Source organism: Maylandia zebra, unplaced genomic scaffold, assembly GCF_041146795.1.
Source record: "Maylandia zebra isolate NMK-2024a unplaced genomic scaffold, Mzebra_GT3a scaffold03, whole genome shotgun sequence".
Lineage (NCBI taxonomy): Eukaryota > Metazoa > Chordata > Actinopteri > Cichliformes > Cichlidae > Maylandia > Maylandia zebra.
Genome location: NW_027490033.1, coordinates 1,821,370 through 1,844,279, shown reverse-complemented (window position 1 = coordinate 1,844,279; position 22,910 = coordinate 1,821,370). Strand labels below are relative to the sequence as shown.

General features: G+C 43.6%; 2 protein-coding genes across 2 annotated transcripts in view; both read left to right on the top strand.

Moving 5' to 3' along the window:
• Positions 1-22,910, top strand: part of LOC112432436 (protein NLRC3) — a 3,307,575-nt gene that overhangs the window by 1,537,162 nt on the left and 1,747,503 nt on the right. The window contains exon 38 of the mRNA XM_076881152.1: positions 20,791-20,970. Coding sequence (XP_076737267.1) covers positions 20,791-20,970 — 180 coding nt within the window. The remainder of the gene's footprint in view (positions 1-20,790; positions 20,971-22,910) is intronic.
• The window catches only part of LOC112431548 (protein NLRC3-like), a 32,978-nt gene continuing 21,638 nt past the window's right edge, over positions 11,571-22,910 (top strand). Inside the window, exons 1-3 of the mRNA XM_076881171.1 lie at positions 11,571-11,772; positions 11,877-13,665; positions 18,369-18,542. Of these exons, the coding sequence (XP_076737286.1) occupies positions 11,655-11,772; positions 11,877-13,665; positions 18,369-18,542 (2,081 nt within the window). The 5' untranslated portion in view covers positions 11,571-11,654. The remainder of the gene's footprint in view (positions 11,773-11,876; positions 13,666-18,368; positions 18,543-22,910) is intronic.

Here is a 22,910-nt window from a genome sequence, read left to right as displayed (position 1 = left end):
AACAAAGCACTATTTTTGGTAGAGCATGCTAGCGGGCCGTCGTTATTACCGTGTTGTTTGGAAAATACGGCGCACTTAAAATCAATCCTTTGATTTTTCTGAAAGTCGACAGAGCCCCTTATAACCCCGTGTGCCTTATGTATGAACTCTGGTTGTGTTTACTGACCTCGAAACGATTTTATGTGCACGGCGCTCGAAAATCTGTCAGATGTTTCAGTACAACTTTGCTAAGCTACCACTGCTTGATGGATTGTCGGAGCGTTACGGCTGTCGTAGGCAGGAGCCTCGCGGAGTGAGCCATGTCTCCGTGACGACCAGGACACAGCAGTCACGGACGATTGGCTGTGCGGCGAGAAGTAGGTTCAGTTCGTCTATTTTGTTGACGACCGACCGTGCGCTGGTCAGAAAGATGCTCGGGAGCGGTGGTTTGAAAGGCTGCTTCTTTAGCCTGGCCAGCAGGCCCGACAGGCATCCCCGCTTTTGTTTGCGTTCCTTCCGCCGCCTGCGTTTCTTGGCAGAGCCGATAACAATCCACGGAGCACCCGATGTTCTCGCTATCTCTGGGGGGATGTTGTGCACCCTCTGATAATCACTGGTAATGGGGATCTGGCTGTTATATCCGATCTTGCATAATTCCAGATGGTTGTAGGAAAATTTGGCTTCACAATAAGGAAAACAAAAGAAGAAAAAAAAGTGGAGAAACAAAAAAGAAAGGCACCCAAGTGGAGAGCATAGAGCCGCTGCGTCTGTGCGCGCCGCCATCTAGTATACTTCTTCTAGTACACAGCCTGGAGGTGTGTTTGGGGTCATTGTCCTGTTGAAAACTAGTCCCTAAATGCAATTTCTCAACGAGAAGTTTGGGCTCGGGTGAGTCTGCGTGCTGAAGATATCTACCTATTCAGAACCATGGTAACAGGGTTCTGGCTGATCGGAGCTGGCTTGAGAAAGCGGAACCGGCTGTTCAAACCCCCACAAGGCTGCCCGCTGGGATTGGAACGATGGGAGAGGCGTGAGTTTCTCAAAATGGGCTCATTGAGTCAGCACGGATAAGATCTTGGAGAGGCTACGGCTGCTGTGAATACTCAGAATAAGATCTCTGACTGCAGACTGGATACATCTCGGAAGGGCTCGCTCAGAATAACATCTCGGGGAGGCACACTGCCGTGAGTTCTCAGAATCGAATCCCCCCTGCCATCCAGGAGGGCAGGGGGGTGCCGCTCAAGAACCAGGAAACGGGCAGGGAAAATCATCACAGACCCCTCACACCCTGCACACAGACTTTTTGATCTGCTGCCCTCTGGCAGACGGTACAGAAGCCTGCAGACCAGGACCACCCGACACAGGAACAGTTTCTTTCCCCTCGCCATCTCCCTTCTTAACACTTGACCTGTCACACTGCTCCCACTGCCAGACTGCAGCTGCACCTTATGTACATTTGTAGTATTCATTCCACCTCATTCATTTCTGTATTTTATGTATATACGTTTAGATTCGTTATTTATAGTTGCTGTTGTGGATAAGGCATAGCTTTGGGTCACGTGGTGTCGGTAATAGTGATTGCTATATCATCTGTTCACGTCCTGAGGGAATTTTTGTGAATGAGTGGGTGATGGGGGAAGTCGACTTTTGCTGACCGCTCAAGCTTGGAATGTTTTGATCACTGTTTTTCTACCGATTTTAAGGATTTGATAACAAATAAAGGAGTTTTAACCTGGAACTTTGACTTACGTTTTAAACAGCGGGCGCGTCAACATTATTCCCCTATTCAGCTGCTCGGCGACTCAAAGGCTTGACAGTCGCCAATAGTTGCTTTACACAGCTTTGTGTATGTGTGTATATAGACACGTGTGTGTGTGTGTGTGTGTGTGTGCGTGTGCGTGTGCGTGTGCGTGTGTGTGTGTGTGTGTGTGTGTGTGTGCCCTCACAGAAGGAAGGTCACAGCAGGAGCTTTTCTCGAACGCATTTCCAATCAGTTTTTTACAAGAAGTGTGGCTCATACAACGGTATAAATGTATTCTTTGCGATACTTTATAAATATGAAACTCTAAAGATTTTGAGTTCATGCACATTGTGAAACAAGAATCTAAATATTTGTGTCACAATGATTTCTATAAAAGCATTTTGTTTATGGGGATAATGTGACAAATCTTTTGTGACCCTATTAATGATCAGTGATAATTGAAGAGGAACCCTGGCTCGGGACATTTTCATGACAAGTGTCAGCGCAGACATCTACTAACGAGAGAACATGTTTTATCATCATAAACACGGTGATGTGAAGCATCGTTAAAGTGTCACTTCCGTAATGTTGACTCATGTTTTTAATAATGACTTTAAAACACTAATTTCTGTGGTTTATTTTAAGTTTACAGAATATAACATGTGGTAAGACGACGAGTTTTACTTCTCACTGTCCGTGTCATGTGTATCTATTTATCATGTATGCTACTTTGCTCTGTGGACTGTAAAATGTTTCATTGTGTTCATGAAATAAACCAGACTTTCACTGTCTGCATCTTTTACTGTTTTCTGCTTTTGTTCACTCCAAGTTTGACAAACCTACAGATATCCAGAGTTAACTCACTAACAATGTGGAGCAGTCTCAGTGTATTTAGCTGCTTTTTCCCTGAACACAACCAACTGAGAGAAACGCCTGTAGGCCTCACTTTGGTCATTTTGAACGCTGAAGGAGATTTGTTCCATAGACACCTTATACTAGTGTTTCCTGCACTACTATGTTCTATTTAAATCCAGATTCCTTTTATAGTTTGCAGTGAAATTTGTTAAACCGTTGCTTAATGGGACAGAAGTACACGTCACTCTTTACTAACACATTTGTAGATGAGTTTATTGCTGAACGACACAGCTAGCAGTCTCACACACTCTTTAGGTTTTTCAACTTTTGTGTGTAATGGTTTAGTCTATTTTTAGTCCTGCTTTTGCTTTGAGCAGTCTGTTTTTATTTTGTCTCGCGAGTGTGTGTTTTTCAAACCAGATCCTCCTCAGTTTGATTTTGTTACCACAAACTTTGTGTGAAGTTCACAACAGAGGTAAAGAGATTTAAACACACCAGTTTAAGGAGGCAGCGATTGGACCAGCTGCACAGGGCTGGTGAAGCAGAGAGTGTCGGGGGAGATGTGCAACAGAAGCAGAGGGAACATTTTACTAGATGATAAATGGCACATTTAGGTGATTAAGGATTTGTTGACAAGATTAAAAGACACGTCCGTCAGAGTTCAACAACATTACAGTTTGATTAAATAAAAAGTTTTTAAACTACACAAGGTTCATTTTCTCCTCTGATAGTAAGCATATTAAACATGTCAAGAAAGAAAGAGTATAAAGAAAAATAGTAAATGTGTGTCTAATTAAACTCTTCCTGTGAACCTTATATCATCCTTTAATATGTTCGGTGTTACAAACTTGAAGAAGCACAGAAAAGATCATCAGACATTAATCTAATCAGTTTTCAGCCTTCATTCATATTGAAAAGTTGAAATCTTCCCTGCTAGACCCAAGTGCAGCGTTTAACACCGTTGGCCAGAACATTTTATTACAGCTATTATTAAATGGAGAGTCCTCTTCACACACTGAGGTTAATTATGAAGCTCCACAGGCTTCTGTGCAAAGACCAGTTCTGTTTACATTATACGTGCTTTAGAAGACATAGCATACATTTTCACTGCTATGCATATGATACCCGCTTTTATTGGTTAAACTGCCGGGATGTCTTAGACACATAATGAGCTTTAATTTTCTGCTTCTAAGTTCAGATAAAACTGAGGTTATTGTAACGGGGCGTAAAAATCTTAGAAACACTGTGGCTAACACGATCCTTACTCTGGATGGCATCGCCTTAAGCCGCCTGTTGCAGTCATTTGGCACATTATAAGTCAAATTGAAGCACACGATCCCAAAGCACAACATCAACATTTATTTATATACAAAAATGAAAATTCTTTTTACAGAAAAGAATTGTAACTTCACAATATTGCATTAAGATGAGCAGACAGATTTTAATCTCAGCATCGTGCACACAGATTTTTCAGGACACTGGAAGAGTTCCTGCCGTGGATTTAGATGTTAGTGTTGTGTGGATGATCCCATTCTGTCATCTTTGTGTTACTAACACTGATGCTTTTACACTTTAGGACCCTCGAGACCTCTGCTGCTCAGCCGTCCTGATCGCTGCCTCCACTTTAACCAGAGGCTGTAACCTCTGATCATTTCACCTGCACCGGCAGTAAAACTCTTCTCCAGAACCAAACGTGCCATAAACCCATCACAGCTTCATCATCAGCTCAGTCTCAGCAACATGCAGACGACCGAGCAGCAGAAACTCTGCAGGGAACGTCTGAAGTCTGTTCTTCAGTTTTCCCAGCTCACTGTTTATTGAACATGAGACAGAAAAATAAATTCACCTTTAATGTGAAACTTTTATCGCCTGTGACATGTTTGCAGGAAGTCTTCGTGCTGTGATTTAGTGTCACAGCCATAAATATCACACAAGGTAAAAACTACAAGTCCCAGCATCCTCTGTGTTTAGGGAGGAGCAGTGAAAGTGAAAGTGTTGATCCTCCGTTCAGAGCAGCAGGAGGAGGAAGGTGGAGCTGAGGCAGGTGAGTGTTAACATGAATATGTTTCTTCTTATGACATAAAATAATTCCACGCTGTTCGTGTCTGTGGGTGAAACGTGAGGCCGGTCGGCTCCTCTGAGCGCTGGTTTCCTGTAAGTAGAGAGGAAGTGAGTTTAGCTGAGAGAGCAGGAGGAGAGTGAGAGCTGTGCTGAGGCAGGTGAGTGTTAACACCGCTCTGACATTACTGTGTCTCTGTGGCGGGAACAACAGGCTCCGTCAGTAGAGGCAAAAATAATCAGACTTTGGTTTTTCAAAGGAAACTACTTTATGTTGGGAGAAGCCGCGCGCTCATTGGATAACGACTTGTCAATCTCAAGTTATTAGCCAATGAGCGCGCAGGTTCACAGTAAGACCCGCCCTTATCACGACGGGTTTTAAAACTAAAATGGCGACAGAAACTCTGTGAGTGGAGTTCAGGCTGACTTTATGAAAGTGCGACGTTTGAGCCACTTCCTGTTCTCAGTGCCGGCGTCCTGATCACCGAGGTTTCTGTTGCTCTGATGTCTGATATTGATTATATCGGTAAACAGGCTGTAGGCAGAAACATCAGGTCTGATCTGAAAATCCCTTCAGAAACAAACTTTAAGAGTTTTATGTCCGTGAGGCTGTAAAACTGTAACGTGTCCTGTGATCCATAAACACTCTGTGATGAATAATCTGAAGTCATTTTGAGCCTGACAGTAGTTTCCTGTCACAGAGCAGAAGCTGCAGGCAGTTTTTGGCACCTTTATATTTAATTTATTCCAAAATAAATCAATAAAGGTAGAAAAGAACTCTCAGTGACATTAAAAATCTATTTTTAAAGACAGATGTGACCAAGTGCAACAAATATAAGATGAGATGTTTACAGATATTTGAAGTATTGATCATATGTAGAACACAGAGCAGGGGCCTGTTCTTCGTACCGCGCTAAGTGAGTTAGCTGGATGAGATTGTTGACGATTTCGCGTGATCCTGGATCGTTCGGTTCCCCGAAGCCCATCCGGGACTTGCTGTCATAGCAACAGAGCCGTAAGCGTAAACCTGCTGGGGAGCAGGTTTACTTTATGTAAACAGGATTAGATCATACGAAAGCAACAGCGATATTCCACCACTGTTTCACCATAAATAAATAACATCAATGTAACTAAAGACAATGCAGCACCTGATCCATTTATTGATTTCACACAGGTCATTTCCTAAAAAAGGGAAATGTACTATTAACATTCTATTACATGTATGTGATTATTACAGATGTAATTCATATTTCAGAGTAGCAATTGTAAATTACTTCGTGTAATCAAGATGAGAGACCACGGCTATAAAAGCGAAGGTGGATTTGGGAAGTCTGTCGCAGCCATGTCCTGTCCGTATACGCGAGCCACCCATTGCGGAAGGTGCAAGATTGATAAGGAGAGTCCTCAGAATCCAGCGTATATTGCGGGACAGACAGGATCCTTTAGCTCAGCGCGACAGTGTGCTCATAGAGAGATATCGATTTTCCCGTGAGGGTATTATTTACTTAACCAACTTGTTGACGAGGGGGTGCAGGACCACCACCTGTCTTTTGTTGCTCTGCCCTTTTCTTGGTTGCTGTTATGAACAAACAGATTATTCCAGGGTCTCTTTCCAAGAGACTAAAAGCAATATAAGTGATAAATATTACCATTCTGTAGAATATTCTTATATTTCACTTTTACCTGTTCCCATGTTCTAGTGGGTCCTGTCGTGGCTCTAATGTGAAAGAGGATAAAATATAACATATTATAATATAATGTAATATAATATTGGATAATATAGTGTAATATAATAAATCTACCCTACCGCCTACTGGTGTTGGCCAGAGGGGCCGATGGCGCGATATGGCAGCCTGGCTTCTGTCAGTCTGCCCCAGGGCAGCTGTGGCTACAACTGTAGCTGCCTCCACCAGTGTGTGAATGTGAGAGTGACTGAATAGTGGCATTGTAAAGCGCTTTGGGTGCCTTGAAAAGCGCTATATCAATCCACTCCATTATTATTGTTATTATTAAATTACTTACGAGTTTAATTTGTCAGCAACTTCCTGCCAGCCCTCGCTCCTTGCTTTTGCAGCCTTTGCAGTGTTCCCTTGCGTTCTGATTAAACTCTGAAACTCCTGAAATCCCTCACTCAAGAGTTCTTGCTCTGCTGCCGAAAAATACCGAGCCGAGCGCGCTCCGTCGACATTTTCGCCGACCAATCAGAGGGTTGCCGATCAATGTTTCTACTATCGATGCGTAGCCCCTTTTACGACACCCAGTGATGTCACATTACTGCGTCCAGCTGTACTAATCGTCAACAGCAGGTGTGTTCGGGGAACCGGATTAGCGCGCTCACGGTTAGCGCGATGGTTTGGTCTTGGATGTTTCATTTGATCTTGGATGTAGTAAGCGACGTACGAAGCACAGGGCCCAGGTCCAATAACAGAGTCATCCTGCTCACAAACAGCAGTTTGGTTTCATGAGCTCACTTCCTGCAGTGATCCTCAGCTTCTCTCCAAAGGAGCCGTAACATGTGGGCTCCTCACCATGATGATGATCCCAAACACACTGAGTTCCTTCATCCACCTGATCATGTACTTATTAAATAATGTGATGGTTTTGGTGTTTTTTAAAGACTTTGAGCCTCTAAAATAACTGGTTTGGACTTTAGGGCCAAAGCTCCAACATTAGAAAGCCGTCAGTGTGATGCTTCCAGTACAACAGCACCTCTGAGTGTGTGTGTTTACCTCTCAGACTAACTCCACCCTGACATCAAGAAGATGGAGGAAGAGGACGGAGCAGCATCTGCAGCATCCAGCTGTGTGTCTGTGAGGAGTGACTGGTCCAAAGACAGACCTCCATATTTCAGTCATGAACCTGCAGCAACAATGTTCTTCAATCATGGAGCTCAGCTGACCATGTAAGAGATCTGCTGACTCAGAGTTCAAAGGTTGTTTCTATAAATGCTCTACCAGTGACATCATAACTTAACCTAACACTGGTCTGTGTATGAAGTATCATTTAGTGGCAGTTGTTAAAGTTGTATAATGATGATGCTAGTTTGGGGTGTATTTTCCTGCTGATGCAAATGCATCTACTTTGCCCTTTGTCTGGTGCTTTGGACAAAGACGTCCAATGAAACTCAGAACAACACAGTTTGCACCACCAGCAGGCAGAGGAAGTGGCTGACATCCAGAAATCCTACCAGTGGCTGAACAAAGCTGGACTGAAAGACAGCACAGAGGCACTAATCATGGCAGCACAGGAACAAGCTCCGAGCACAAGACCCATAGAGCCCGGGGTCTACATGGCTCTTTTTGGGGGGGTTGTGTTGTATTAATAGTGACTTTGTTTCTTTGGACCAAAATCTTTTGTTTTTCAGTTCAGTTGCAACATTGACTAACACTAATGCAGGGGTCGGCAACCTGCGGCTCTTTAGTCCTTACAGTGCGGCTCCTCGTGGTTTGGGAAAATAAATTAGAAGTATTTAGCTGAAGTGTATTTTATTTATGTTCTTTTTTAACTTGTAGTTCTAAATTGGAAGATTATTGTGATATTGAAATATAAAAATAAAATTATATTTTATTATTTTTTCATCGTTCAAATAAGCGTCACACTCGTGGAAGCCGGTGTACCCGCCGAAACGCCGTGCATTTATCGAGACTTTCAGCCCCAGGTAGGCCAATTATGGATCTTCGGATCCACATTATGTCAGCAGCTGTTCTCCACCATGAACTACGTTAAAAACAAACACGCTCACGCCTCACAGACGACAGCTTACAGTCCTGTAAAGATGAAAGTGACTTCGTACAGCCCCGACCTGCAGACGCTGTGCGCAGAGGTTCAGGAGCAGAAGTCCCGTTGTAAACATATCACGGCAGACCCGACGGTGTTTGCATGAACACACTTTTCAGCTTCTCTTTATTGACCACTTTTCACACACGGTTGCTGTACGCACACAGCCGGCTGTAGCTTTGCAGCTCACAGCCCGACACACAACAGCACAGACGTTAAGGCGGTGAGGCGTGATTGCGGGTGCCGCTCAGGTGCGTCCGGCTCCCCTGCAGCGGCGCTGCAGACCACGCCCCGCCACACACATTAACCAGGTAAAATACATATTTAGGCAGAATTTTGCAAATATCTATTTTTCATCTTTCAGCAGCATAGAGCTTTTTTTCCAATTATTTTTAAAAGTCAGGTCAAGGCTCCAAAAGCCCAAAGGAGATATAAGGGTGGCGGCTCACAGCATCTTTTGTTTGCTACATCATTTTAGTTCAGCTGGGTGTCTTTCCTTTGGTTATATTTCTTTAAGAGTTCAAATGTGTTCATTACATAAATAACATGTAATTTTCTCTGTAGCACTTCATGGATTTCATAAGCAACACACCTTAGTTGTTCACACAAAGCATAAAGGTAAAAAACAGTATATACAGTGTTATCTTCATTCTAGATGTCAAAAAGTATTTGTGGCTCCCAGTGTTTTCTTTTGCGTGGAAACTGGCTCCAAATGGCTCTTTGGGTCCTGAAGGTTGCTGACCTCTGACCTAATGGTATATTTTTTTTAGCTGGATCGTTCTATAAAAACATGAATCAAATCTGAGAAAAGTTTCCACCTGACCTGTTGAATGTTATTGAAGCCAGAAGTTTGCCTTCATACTGTGTTTCTTGCATGCCTTTTGTGGTGTACTAATTGATGTGAAATGAATGCAATGTGGTTGTATTTGCAGAGGTCAGAGGTCACAGTCTCCAGTATCCAGCTGTGTGTCTGTGAGGAGTGACGTGTCCAAAGACAGACCTCCAGACTTCAGTCATGAACCTGCAGCAACAGTGAACTTCATTCATGGAGCTCAGCTGACCATGTAAGAGAGCTGCTGACTCAGAGTTCAAAGGTTGTTTCTATAAATGTGTTCTACCAGTGACATCATAAATGATTCCTAATGGTGGTCCGGGTACGATAATGCTAGTATCAATCGTAGTAGTAATGCAATCCAAGGTAATGATTTCTTCTCTGTTGCTGTGAACGTCTCTGCAGCCGTCTGTACTCTAATCTGAGACAACTATTACTGACAGAAACCATCACATCATCCAGTTTGTGTGTTTGCAGCTGCTTAAAAGATTTTAAACAGAGATTAATCAGTAATTCATGTGATGTGTTTGCAGAGGTCAGAGGTCACAGTCTCCAGTATCCAGCTGTGTGTCTGTGAGGAGTGACTGGTCCAAAAACAAACCTCCAGGCTTCAGTGATGAACCTGCAGCAACAATGTTCTTCAATCATGGAGCTCAGCTGACCATGTAAGAGAGCTGCTGACTCATTTACGGGTGTTTGAAATTCTGTGACCACTTTGTAATTTTAGTTTATATTTTAAAGTGTTTTTATTTGTAGTTGCCTGTATTTTTATTACACTGTGTGTAACGTGGTGGTTTGTGCTGTTTGGGATTGTTTTGGTGTATTTGTGTCAGAACATCAGATAAATGATTTCATCACATTTTAAAAGAAAGTATCAGGATAATAATCTGAACTGAGTCATCAGAAATAGAAAGATGGTCTCAACAGGCCACTGAGCTGATCTCCAAAGAAATGCAGAAGATTGAAGAGTCCGAGGCTGTTTATTTGTCACAGGCATCGTCATACACGTACAACACAGTGAAATGTGCTGAGCTGCTCCTGTGACTGGACAAAACATTAGAAACAATCATTAAATGAAATAATGAAACATTGTGCAGATGTAATGTTAAAGTGCTTTGTGCCACATTAGCACAGCATGTACTGACAGAGCAGTGCAAGCAGAACAAAGCAAATGAGCAAAGTGATGTAAACAGAGTAACTGAACAGAGTGAGCAGAGTAATATCAGCAGTAATGAAGCAGCAGGATCAGTGTAGCAGCGTGTGACGTCATAATGAATCAGGTATGATCTGAAATATGACAGTGAGACAAGAACATGATGTAAGGTCCTGTTTAAACCCTGATGGTGATGCTATGAGGGGAGCATGTTCTGATTTAGGACTTGGATGGTCTGAGGATAGAAGCTCCTCTCTGTTTGTGTCCTGATGGTGCAGAAGCTTCTGCCTGATTGTAGAAGGAGCTGAAGCCAGCATCATCCCAGAGGTGAAGCTCCTCTGTGTGCAGACCTGAGGTCAGATTCCTCCAGGCTGATGTTCAGGATCTACAGAAACGTGTGGTTGTAGTTATTGCTGCACTGTGTGCTGACAGCAGATACTCAGAACAAAGCGCTGCACACGTGTTCTTTACAAACATCTGTACATATCAAATATGGATCATGGCAGTGAATGAACACGTTTCTGTCATTTGTTTCATTGGCTTCTTTTTTCTGCCTATGTTCATGTGATTAATGTCTAACACATAAACAGGTTTGTAATCAAACATCACATCATCAGGGAGGCATCATGAAACAAAGTTACTGCTGGAGGCTGAACTCAATTTGGTGGCAATGTTCAAAAATATCACTCAGATCATTTCAAAGCTTTTAGTTCTTCTTCTTCACTTCTGTAAAATAATAGAAAGAAAATCAGAACCAAGAAGTTCACTTCCTGATGACTGAACTCTTTCAAAATAAAGCTGAAAGCTCTGAATGTGACACCGCTGCTCCACAACAGTTTTTAGAGGAGGTCAAAGGTCAGTTGAAAGTGATGGATCCCAAACTTCCAGTACATCCAGTGAAGGACATAATCAGCTCTGTGATGAAGGCTTTTGCTGTGGAGTTTGTAGGCTGATCACTCTGTGTTTAATAAGACAGGCAGGAACAGCAAAGGAAACTTGGATTCTGAACTCAAACACAAGTTTCTCCACTTTGACTTTTCTCTGTGACCATCAGAGCTTCTGCACAGTGTCATCAAATCTGGATGTTTGTCACTGACAGTCAAATTATTTTAGTGATAAAGAAATGTGTTCACAGAGGGAGGAAGAGGAAGAGGAGTGGTGTCTGTGAGGAGGAGCAGCTGTCCTGCTGTGCTTTGTGTCAGGACGTCCTGAAGGATCCAGTCTCTAACAGCTGTGGACACTGGTTCTGCAGACAGTGCATGTCCTCATACTGGGACCAGTCTGCTTCATCAGGAGACTGGTCCTGTCCCCAGTGTGGAGAAAGATCCAGAAGCAGAGCTGGACTGCAGACAGCCAGTCAGAGCAGCTGTGTACAAAGTAAGACTGAACATCTGTCTGCTGATGGACTCATTTCTGAAAACTGGACTTCTTGTTGTTGTTCAGACATTGAAGAGTTTTCTTTCTGTTTTTCTTTCTTTCAGCAGATGTTGGTCTGCAGGAGGTTTTAGATGAACATAAGATCAGTCTGAGGAGGAGATGTGAACGTGTGACTGAAGGAAGTGATGAAACAGGAAGTAGAACCCTCCTCAACAGGATCTACACTGAGCTCTACATCACAGAGGGACAGAGTGAAGAGGTTCATAGCCAACATGAGGTGAGGCAGCTGGAGACAGCTTCCAAGATGGACGCCCTCCATGACACTCCAATCAGGTGCCAGGACATCTTTAAAGCCTTACCTGACCAACAGAGACCCATCAGAGTGGTTCTGACCAACGGCGTGGCTGGTGTTGGAAAAACCTTCTCAGTGCAGAAGTTCACTCTGGACTGGGCAGAGGGCTTGGAGAACCAACATGTCAGTGTGGTGGTTCTGCTTTCATTCAGGGAGCTGAACCTGATCAGAGAGGAGCAGTACAGTCTTCTGGAGCTGCTCCATGTTTTCCATCCAACATTACAGAAGGTCACAGCAGAGAAGCTGGCTGTCTCTCAGCTTTTGTTCATCTTTGACGGCCTGGATGAAAGCAGACTTTCATTGGATTTCACCAACAGGAAGCTGCTGTCTGATGTCACACAGAAGTCATCAGTCAGCCAGCTGCTGACAAACCTCATCCAGGGGAATCTGCTTCCCTCGGCTCTCGTCTGGATAACTTCCCGACCTGCAGCAGCCAATCAGATCCCTCCTACATGTGTTGACAGGCTAACAGAAGTACGAGGCTTCACTGACGCCCAGAAGGAGGAGTACTTCAGGAGGAGATTCAGTGATGAAGAGCTGTCCAGCAGAATCATCTCCCACATGAAGACATCCAGGAGCCTCCACATCATGTGTAGAATCCCAGTCTTCTGCTGGATCACTGCTACAGTTCTGGAGCACATGTTGACTACAGAGCAGAGAGGAGAGCTGCCCAAGACCCTGACTGACATGTACTCACACTTCCTGCTGGTTCAGACAAAGAGGAAGAAGAACAAGTACCACGAGGGACATGAGACGAGTCCACAGGAGCTGACGGAGGCTGACAGGGAAGTTCTTCTGAAGCTGGGGAGGCTGGCGTTTGAACATCTGGAGAAAGGAAACATCATGTTCTACCAAGAAGACCTGGAGCAGTGTGGTCTGGATGTGACAGAGGCCTCGGTGTACTCAGGAGTTTGTACAGAGATCTTCAAAAGAGAGTGTGTGATCTTCCAGAAACCAGTCTACTGCTTTGTTCATCTGAGCATCCAGGAGTTTCTGGCTGCAGTCTACATGTTCCACTGTTTCACCAACAGGAAGTCAGAGGTGCTGAAGGACTTCCTGGGAAAAAAATACAAAGAGTCATCTCTGGATGATTTCCTTAAACGAGCCATGGAGAAATCCCTCCAGAGTAAAAATGGCCACCTGGACCTGTTTGTTCGCTTCCTTCATGGCCTCTGTCTGGAGTCCAACCAGAGACTCTTAGGAGGTCTGCTGGGTCAGACAGAGAACAGTCCAGAAACCATCCAGAGAGTCATCAAGAACCTGAAGAATAACAAGAAGTTTAATTCCTGTCCTGACAGAAACATCAACATCTTCCACTGTCTGATGGAGATGAACGACCTCTCAGTACATCAGGAGATCCAAGAGTTCCTGAAGTCAGAGAACAAATCAAAGGAACTCTCTGAGATCCACTGCTCAGCTCTGGCCTTCATGCTGCAGATGTCAGAGGAGGTTCTGGATGAGTTTGACCTGCAGAAGTACAAAGCTTCAAAGGAGGGACGACTGAGACTGATTCCAGCTGTGAGGAACTGCAGAAAGGCTCGGTGAGTCCAGATGTGATCATTACATCATTGATCAGTGTCGGTTAATAGTTTAATGTTTAAATTAAAAACACAGTCCTTGGTTATAAAGTGCTTTACAAACACCAACATTACGGCTAACAGCTGGATTCTCCTGTTTCAGTGCAGCTAGCCAAACAACAAAGAGCCACTTGCTGCTAAAGACAGAGTGAAAGTGGACGGTATATCCTCCATTCTTCATGTAAAACACATGCAGTGAATTGTAATGCACCATCTGTGTTTACCTTCATGCAGTTTTCTCTTTATGGTGGACTTGGATATTTAAATGTTTACCTCCTGGAGAGTCTTGTTCACTTGATTAGTTTTTGTGAAGAGGATTCTCCTCACCCCGTCTCCAAGGGAGACACCAGCTACCCTTCAGAGAAAATTTATTTGCCCCACTTGTAACCATGATCTGGTTCTTCCCGTCACTGCCCACAGCTCGTGACCATAGGTGAGGGCAGGGACGTAGATCGACCGGTAAATTGAGAGCTTCGCTGTCACGCTCAGCTCTCTCTCTCTTCACCACGACAGACCGGTACAGCGTCCACCTCACTGTTACCGCAGCAACAGTCTGTCTGTTGATTCCTGCTCCCCTCCCCCTTCTTTACACGACCCTGAGATACTCAGACTCCTCCACCTGGGGCAGGAACGTCTCTGACCCAGAGTGGGCACTCCACCCTTTCCCAGCTGAGGACCATGGCCTCAGATGCTGATCCTCATTCACACGGCTTCACACTCTGCTGAGAACAGCTCCACTGTGAGCTGCAGGCCATCACCTGATGAAGCCAACAGAACCACATCCTCTGTGAAAACAGAGACCAGACTCTGGCTGTATCCCAATTCAGGGTCTGCAGCCTTAAAGGACGCATTTTAAGGCCGATTACATCACAGCGAAGCGACGAAGGTCGCTGCTCGAAATGCGGCCCTCAAATGCGTCCTTAATTTAGCTGAATTTTAAGGACATGGCGGTGTAGACTTCATATAGTATACTACTATACTATACACTATTATTAGTGTAGTCTACTATTATACTATACACTATTATTAGTATAGTCTACTATTATACTATACATATCTGTTTTTAACAGGGAATCTTGATCAAGTTACATTTGACTTCTGTTGAGCTTCTTGAATTGTCACCTTCAGTTCCTTTCCTTTACTCTTCCAGTGTCTTTGGTTTAAATGTATTTACCCTGATAACTGCATATGAAACAGTTCACCTCTTTTCACTCACTATTATCTGTTTGCCATAAAAGTGTTGGTGATGTGTTGGGAGAATCATTATTTTCAGTCTCTTCTTATAAACATAGTGAGGCAAAGATGTGGGTCGTGGTCCCTGATAATCAGATGTGTCTGTGTTCTGTTACATGTGACGTTAGAGAGGTTTTAGTGGAGATAAAAACAGGACCAACATCACTCGTGACTGCTTTCCTGTCTTCAGTGTGTTTACTGGTGGAGCTCGTCCTCCTGTTGCATCTGTCACAGCTGTTACGCTCCTCTGTGACTCCTCCTCTGTCTGCTGTGACACTGCAGGAGTTTTTGGTCATGGCGTGTGAATAACTGCCGAGGTCGGCTAGGACGACGCCACCACTCGTTGTCAGACCCTGTCACGCTGTCTGGTGTCATCTTTAGCCGAGGTTATTAAGAACTTCAAAATGAAACCAGTCTCTGTTTTCAGTCTCCGCCCTCTTTTGCAGCTTTGAGCCAGGTTGTAACACCTGTTAAAGTCACCACCTGTTGTGACCGGGGAGTGAGATGAGTGTGAGAAAGATGAAAACAACGTCTCATTCTGACTAGTTACTGGGAACTGATGTGTGATGATGCAATAACAAAGATGACTGTTTCTATGATTTTCTGTTTTCTTGTTTTTATTGATGATAAGGACAGGCAGAGGAGATTGGATGGATTTACTTTGTTTTATTCTTTTGCACTGAAATGGAGTCCAGTGTACAGTCCTTGGCGTTGCACATTTTAATATGTTTTAGCTGAGACTGTAGTGGGCACTCTTTAAATGTCGGGTCAGTTTGTCACGTTAGAGCCTATTTGTGCCTGTTAGTGCTGACGATGACTTTAGACCGAGCTGACTGAGGGGTCTAAGCTCATGATGCCACCAGCAACACCCGGGTCATGCTGCAGAGTTTTCAAACCCGACATAATTTACTCAGGTTACATCAGGTGATCTAAGAAAGGCCGCTTAGAAAGAAAAGCGAGTGCACTGCTTTAAGTTTCTTGAAGATGTTTAATCTGAACATTCAGCTTCTTCACTTCTAAAACCAAAAAGTGGAGAGTCCCAGATTTTAATCCTAGTGGGAGTGTCCCTTAAGAGGGTCGCTGACCAACTATTGATCATGTGGCTCATCACATGAGCCAAGCTGTGAAAAAGGGTGTGGGTGATTATCAGCAGAGGTTTCAAGAGATGAAACGTCTTCAAGAAACTTAAAGAAGTCACTTTTCTTTCCAGGCTCCTTAGATTACCATGACTGTATGATGAGAACCTACACAGACATATCAGGTGAAGTTTTCAGTGTTTTGGTTCAGTTTAATGTAAAAATGGAGATGAAACACATATAAAGGCTGGTTTACACCACTGAGCCCTGCTCTAAAACACTGACACAGATCTGTCTGTGAAGCTGGCTTTAACAAATAAGAGCTTAAAGTTTTAAAAACATGTTTAGCGCCGAACTGTCCACTTTACTGTCTGTAGCAGGAAGTGGCTGTTTGGCACTGAAACGGGAGAATCCAGCTGTTAGCCGTGATGTTGTGTTTGTAAAGCTCTTCATAAACGAGGACTGTGGAGGAGGAGAGCCTGTGTGAGTCAGGTGGTTCACCGGCCGAGTGTATCAGCGGCAGAAACAGCTGATCAGCGCCGTTTTATGCAGTAAAATAATCTTTCTGTTCCCAAACACATCCACACAGTTTACAACATAACAGCCCACTACATGCACATCTCACCGCAAACATGCATAAACCTGAACATAAAATATGTCCTGTACCTGTGTGATCTCTTTAAGTAACTCACAGAATATCAACACTAACGCCACAAGTTTGTTGGTGTTTTAACATTTTAACCATTGATTTTGAATTAAAACCAACAGTTAAAATATTTTTACACCTGAGGAAAGAGCAGCAGAAATATTAAGACAGATAAATCATTCTGTCTTCAGTCTCCATGAACAGCATCAACATCCTCTGGTGAAATTTCTCTTTCCTCCTTAAAATATATTAAATGTCAGTTTAATTCCAGATTAATGGTTAAAACATGTATGTCACATATGAACATCAGGAAATAAAGAAAAGTGACTGATTCAGTTCCATATATGCTCCAGGGAGGCGTTAAGGTTCATTGAAATTGTTCAGTTATTAAAGTTTAATCTGAGCCGAGCTGACTTCCTCAGGAACAAATAAACACCGAGATAAACTTCACCTTACAGATATAATCTAAATGAATCATATCCAATCTCAGAGAGTTGACAGTCAGCTGTGTGCTGGGAGACATGTCTGTCTGCAGTGTACGAGCTCTGACCGCTCCCCAAAAATGTCGGAGTGAATACATTAATATTAAAAGTGTAGCTGGTGACACAGAAACAGAGGATTTAAGAAGTTTAAGTGTAGGTCGGGTCCACACATGTCCAAACACCTGTGCGTAGTCCTGCTTGTTACTCAGAAACGCACACTAATAAAATGGCCATAAGGCCAAAGCAATGGTTTTGACTGGTGTTGACCCCGCCCCCACCCTGAGTGTGGATGCTGAGAGAAGGGCCAGCTGTGAATATGAGGCTGTGGGAGCAGATGGAGAGAGAGTATGTCGGGGTATCCCAGTACAAGCTTTACTGGGGTCAGAAATTAGACAGACTCCAGTTCCTTTGTTTGATTTATCTAGTTTGATGTTAGGAAAGAGATTCATGAGATGGAAAAACCTCCCAGTCTACTGAGATTCAGAAATGATTTGTACACATGGAAACTCCCTGAGTGGGAACAAAGAGTGTCCTGTCAGGAAGAGCATTTGGAATATGGATGTTGAGGATGTGACAGTGCCTGAAATCCTGCTGCTGTTCTGAACCATAGTTTCTGATCTGAAGGTCAAACAGAGTCATGATGGTTGTTTCTATTTGTTCCTTTTTAGTTTAGTTCCCCTGAAATCAGATGTGATATCAGCAGCTCTGAGTTCATTCATCATTATTGTCCAGTGATGACATTTCTGCTCCGTTTGGTGACAGTCAGCAGATTTTTCCTGAGTGTGGACGTGAACAGTCGTACCTGACAGCAGCAGGTAGCAAACAGAGATCGTCTTTCCAGCTGGAACTCTTCACTGAGCTGAGCTCATTCAAAATGTTCTGGATTCAAGACAGGAAACAGTCCACATGTGTGTCTTCACTCTGACTCTGGATCAGATCTCAGTGACAGACTGTGGACGTTATGGAAGCCTAAATGTGACACCATCTTCCTCCTTCATCTGCAGATTAAAGCCAAACAAAGATTCTCATTAAAAGTCTGCAGGTCTGAGAGAGACTCAATCGTTGTGTCATGTCAAACACAGTAAGAGGAGCTGAAGCACAGATGTGAAGAGCAGATGTTCATCAGATTATGACCTCACTTTATTTTGTCTTCATATACATTCAGTCTGTGTTTATAATGCAGACTTTCTGCTTTTATAATAACATATTTTATATTTTCTGTAATCTCAGACTGGCTGACTGTGGACTCTCAGAGACTCACTGTGAAGTTGTGGCCTCGGCCCTGAAGTCCATCCCCTCCCATCTGACAGAGCTGGACATTAGTAACAACAAGCTGCAGGATTCAGCAGTGAAGCTTCTGTGTGCTGGACTGGAGAGTCCAAACTGTCGACTGGAGACTCTGAGGTGAGTTCACTGACTGCAGCTGTTGTTGTTTTTCTATATTTCAGGCTGCAGAGACTTTGAGCTTGTGTGGAAACAGACAGAGAGAAAAGAAAGACATGAATGTCAAAGCTAATAAAGGTGAAGTTAGGAGCTGTGACGATGTTCATGTATCAGAAGCTGATCTGGCTGCTACAGAGACGACCCACACAGCTGCTGTGGTGAGGTTTGTGTTAAAGCAGAGGAACACAGGCCCAAACATGACAGCAAAGCAGGTTTCAGGCTCTGTGAGAGGATTTCAAACAGAAGCTGGAGAAGAGAAAGGACTACAGAAAGAAGGCAGCTGAGACCAGTCCAAGTGTTTCCATGGAGCCCAGTCTAACATTCATTTATACACTAACGTACAGAAGTGAACGGGAAAATGAATCCATAGTTTCAAATGTAGAAATAGTTCTCAGTTCATTTACAGAGTTTAATACATTTCATGAGGAAATGTTCAAAACAGCAGCTGAGAAGAAATCTGCTTCACAAAGTTTCATCCAATTCCAATAGTTTGTGATGCACTTGAACGCAGCGTGAGCAGTTCACTGCCTAACCCCACAGAGACTGTCAGTCTGGACTTTTCTTTATTTCTATTGGCTGTCAGTGAGATTTCAGAGCAATCAGAGACTGTGGGTCTGTGTATGAAGTATAATTCATGTGCAGTTGTTGAAGTTGTAGAATGAGAAATGGCAGTTTGGGGTATTTCCTGCTTTCATTGTCCTGCTTGAAAATGTTTATTGACGTGTGAATTCATTCTTCAACGCTCGATTCTGCCTGAACAACGTGAAAACTTTGCTTTTCTTTGTGTAATACAATTCAACGCACTGAAGCATCGACTTCTTTCATTATTACACAACAGCAGACTGGTGGCTAATAAACAGTGAATGATGCAGAAACAGATGTTTGAAGCTGTTCTTGGAGTACACTGAGAGAGAGAGAGCTGTGCAGGCAGGAACAGCCAAAGTCAGAGAGAATTCATGAGCATATTGATCAAACGTGAAGCAGAGTTTGGATCTTCTTTTGCTGCTGCTTCACTCAGTTTTGGTTGGAGACAGATGAAACCTGCAGCTTCAGGATCTGTGAGCTGTCCACTTTCAGCCCCGACGGCGTGTCCGTGTACGTGCCGTCGAGTGAACGATCCACGCTCTGTGTTTCCATCTTTGTGTGTTTAGCTGCTCTCATTTACTGTTTTAGCTGTTTGCTGCTTGTTGAAATAGTTTGTGAGCTTTAACCTGAGATTCTGGCAAAATACATTTATATTAAACATCAATTCAGGATTGAATGAATCAACATCGTTTTATTCAAATTAAAACCATTTAAATGGGAACATGAATTTTTTACAGCCGCCTCTAATGCTGGGTAATGTCAGCTGGTCCATGTGCAGCTGGCTGTGAGGCTCAGGGAGCGTCTACAAAGTGCAACACTGAAAGAACATCATCCATAAATATTGAGTAAGAACTGGACTCTCATACAGCGAGACTCAAATGCCTTTAAACATCAGCTTATCCTGCTGATCCAAGTCCAACACTGAGTTTGTAAAAACATGTTTGTCAATCATTTTGTTTGGTTTCTGAGGAAAATGATTCAATAAGTTGCTGCTAATACACAACATTTCATCATATTTCCTCATAACCCTCTTTTGTCTGACCATTTGATCCCATTTGAATTTGCAATAAAGGATCCACAGAGTTTGGTGACAATAATGACAGTAGATGTTTGTGTGAAAGTGCTGCAAGCAAATGAGTGTGTGATGTTCTTTCAGTGTTGCACTTTGTAGACGCTCCCTGAGCACTGGTCTCACAGCCAGCTGCACATAGAGACCAGTGTTGTTAGTCCAGGTCAGAAGATGACTTGTTGGAATGAAAATGAGCTTGTAGTTTGTCTGCTTTAATAATGTGACTGGAAAAAGGTGTTGGACTTCAAATATGTCCATTTCTGTCACACTTCACCTTTAAAAGTGAAGCCATGTGGTTCCTGGAAGGAAAAACACGACTTTTTCAAGTCTTTGTCCTGTTTTTATGAGAAATGTACGACTTTAATGTGAAACATTCAGAGTTTTTTCTCTTGTTGTGTTTGTTTGAAGCTGCTTCCTGTTGGCTTCAGCTGTTTGGAGTTTCCATTTTCTAAACTTCTACATTCTGAACCTTCTTCAGCTCTGAACAGATGATGAAACACTGAATGATTTCAAGCACTTTGTCTAATAAACTTACATCTTTCATTCTTTATACAGATTGAAGAGCTGTGGTTTGTCAGATATTGGCCTTGATTATCTGGCAGCAGCACTGAAGTCCAACCCCTCGTATCCCACAGAGGTGGACCTGAGTGGAACCTACAGCAACCTGAAGGGTTCAGGAGTGAAGCATCTGTGTGGTTTTCGGGAGAATCCACGATGTCGATTTGAAACTCTGAGGTCAGTCAGCATGTTTTAGTTGTGCTGAGATGAATATGATGTGAAAGTTGTGCTGACACTAAACTGCAGACATCAGGCTGATATTATACTGATCCACACTGAGGATCTTCATGGTAAAGTCTGTTTTCTTCTTCTCTGGTTTAGTCCATTGACTGCAGCAGAACAATGTTCACATTTCAAACAGTGATACTCAACGTATGGCCCGTGGCCCACACGCGGCCTGCCCACCTTTCCTGATTCAGAGAGAGGGGACCCTGATTAACTGTGTAGCTTCTTCCTCACAGTTCTAAGTATCAGACACAACAATGAATAATCCACAGCTGACTGTCTTTAGCAGGTCAAAGGTCACGGCACACAGCACTCTGTGAAACAGTTTGGAGCAGGAATTCTTGCACATTTACAAACTGACACTGCTGCACGGCATGCTGGGTAATGCTAGCTGCTCAGGTATGGGCGTGCTAATGGCTGTGAGGCTCTGTGGCTGCAGAACACCGAAGAAGAGAAAAGAGAGGTGGAGGATGAAGAAAAGAGGCGGAGATGAAGCAGAAGTTTTGCTCCAGAGAGGAGCTGTGTCTGTGTGGGCAGGGCTCAGACAGCTCCGCCCACACAGTGACAGTGAAGCAGGTGAAGAGTAATAAATGAAGACAGCAGACAGTATTTGATAAGCTGATGTACAAACATGTAGGTCGTGTCCAAATTCATGGGCTGCATCCTCCTGAGGCCGCATTTGTAGACCGATTACGTCACAGCGACACGTCGAAGGCTGTCCAAATTCGTAGACTCCTCCGAATGCAGCCAACAAATGCGTCCTCCTTTTCCCCGAATTTGAAGGATGGGTCGGGTGTGTCCTTCGTGGCCTACCATATCCCAGAATTCATAGCGCGGCCCAGCCAAACTCCAGTTTCCAACAATGGCGGCCGCTACTAAGTTTTAAAATTACTCATACTAATCTTTTTCGGTCACAAAATAAACTTTTAACATATTTTCAGGCAAGAAAGTAGCTGTGTAAACATCAAATATCTGCTCGGTTTATCAAGATACCGCATATTTGCAAAAGTGCTTCGACGTTTTCGGAGACGTCTGCTACCCACCAGCTCGATAGCTCGCCGGGAGCTCGAGGGTCACTGAAGCCGCCGAGAACGGCACAACTCCCGGCACATCATTTTCAGATCACCGCGGACTTTCGCTACTCAGGTTAAACGTGATATATAAGTCACTTAGACAACCTCAAAATGTTATTGTTTGGCTTTTTTCAGTGTTTTGTTTGTTCGTGAGTAAATCGGTTTGGCTGAGATTAAAGTTATTAGATTAGATTAGATAAAATAAAACTTTATTAATCCCCCAGGTGGGTTCCTCCTTGGTCTTTACAGAGCTGACTAAACGTCAAACAGAAAACTGATTAAACAGAAGTATGAGACGGTCGAGAATTTACGCCAGTGTCCTGTTATATTTTAGATAGCAAGGAGCAGACGGCTGAGTTTATTAAACTCCACCGAGACAGCGGTGACGCTAATCAGAAGGCTAGACCGTCCAATTTCCCCAGCCGTTTATTTCCAGCCTACCCGACCTTCTGAGGACCCAGCCCACGTAGACCGCAAAGGCCGGGTCCTCGGGAGGATGCAGCCCATGAATTTGGACACGACCGTAGAATGATGGTGGCAGCTACAGAAACAGGTCCATACAGACTGAAGCGTGTCTCAGTCTGAATGTACACTGCTGTTATAAGAGCTGTGGAAACTCAGGTCAAAAGGACGTAACCACACTGCTGACAGTTCCAGGACATTCACAGAGTTACAGCATCATTTGTGACCATAAAGACAGAAAGCTCATCCAAATCCTGGGATTAAAAGTCTGTCCTGGTGGTGTCCAGTCAAACACGTCTCTGTGAAAGCTTCAATCCAACAGGCTCCAAAGTCCTTCTGCTCATTTCCTCGCCGGGT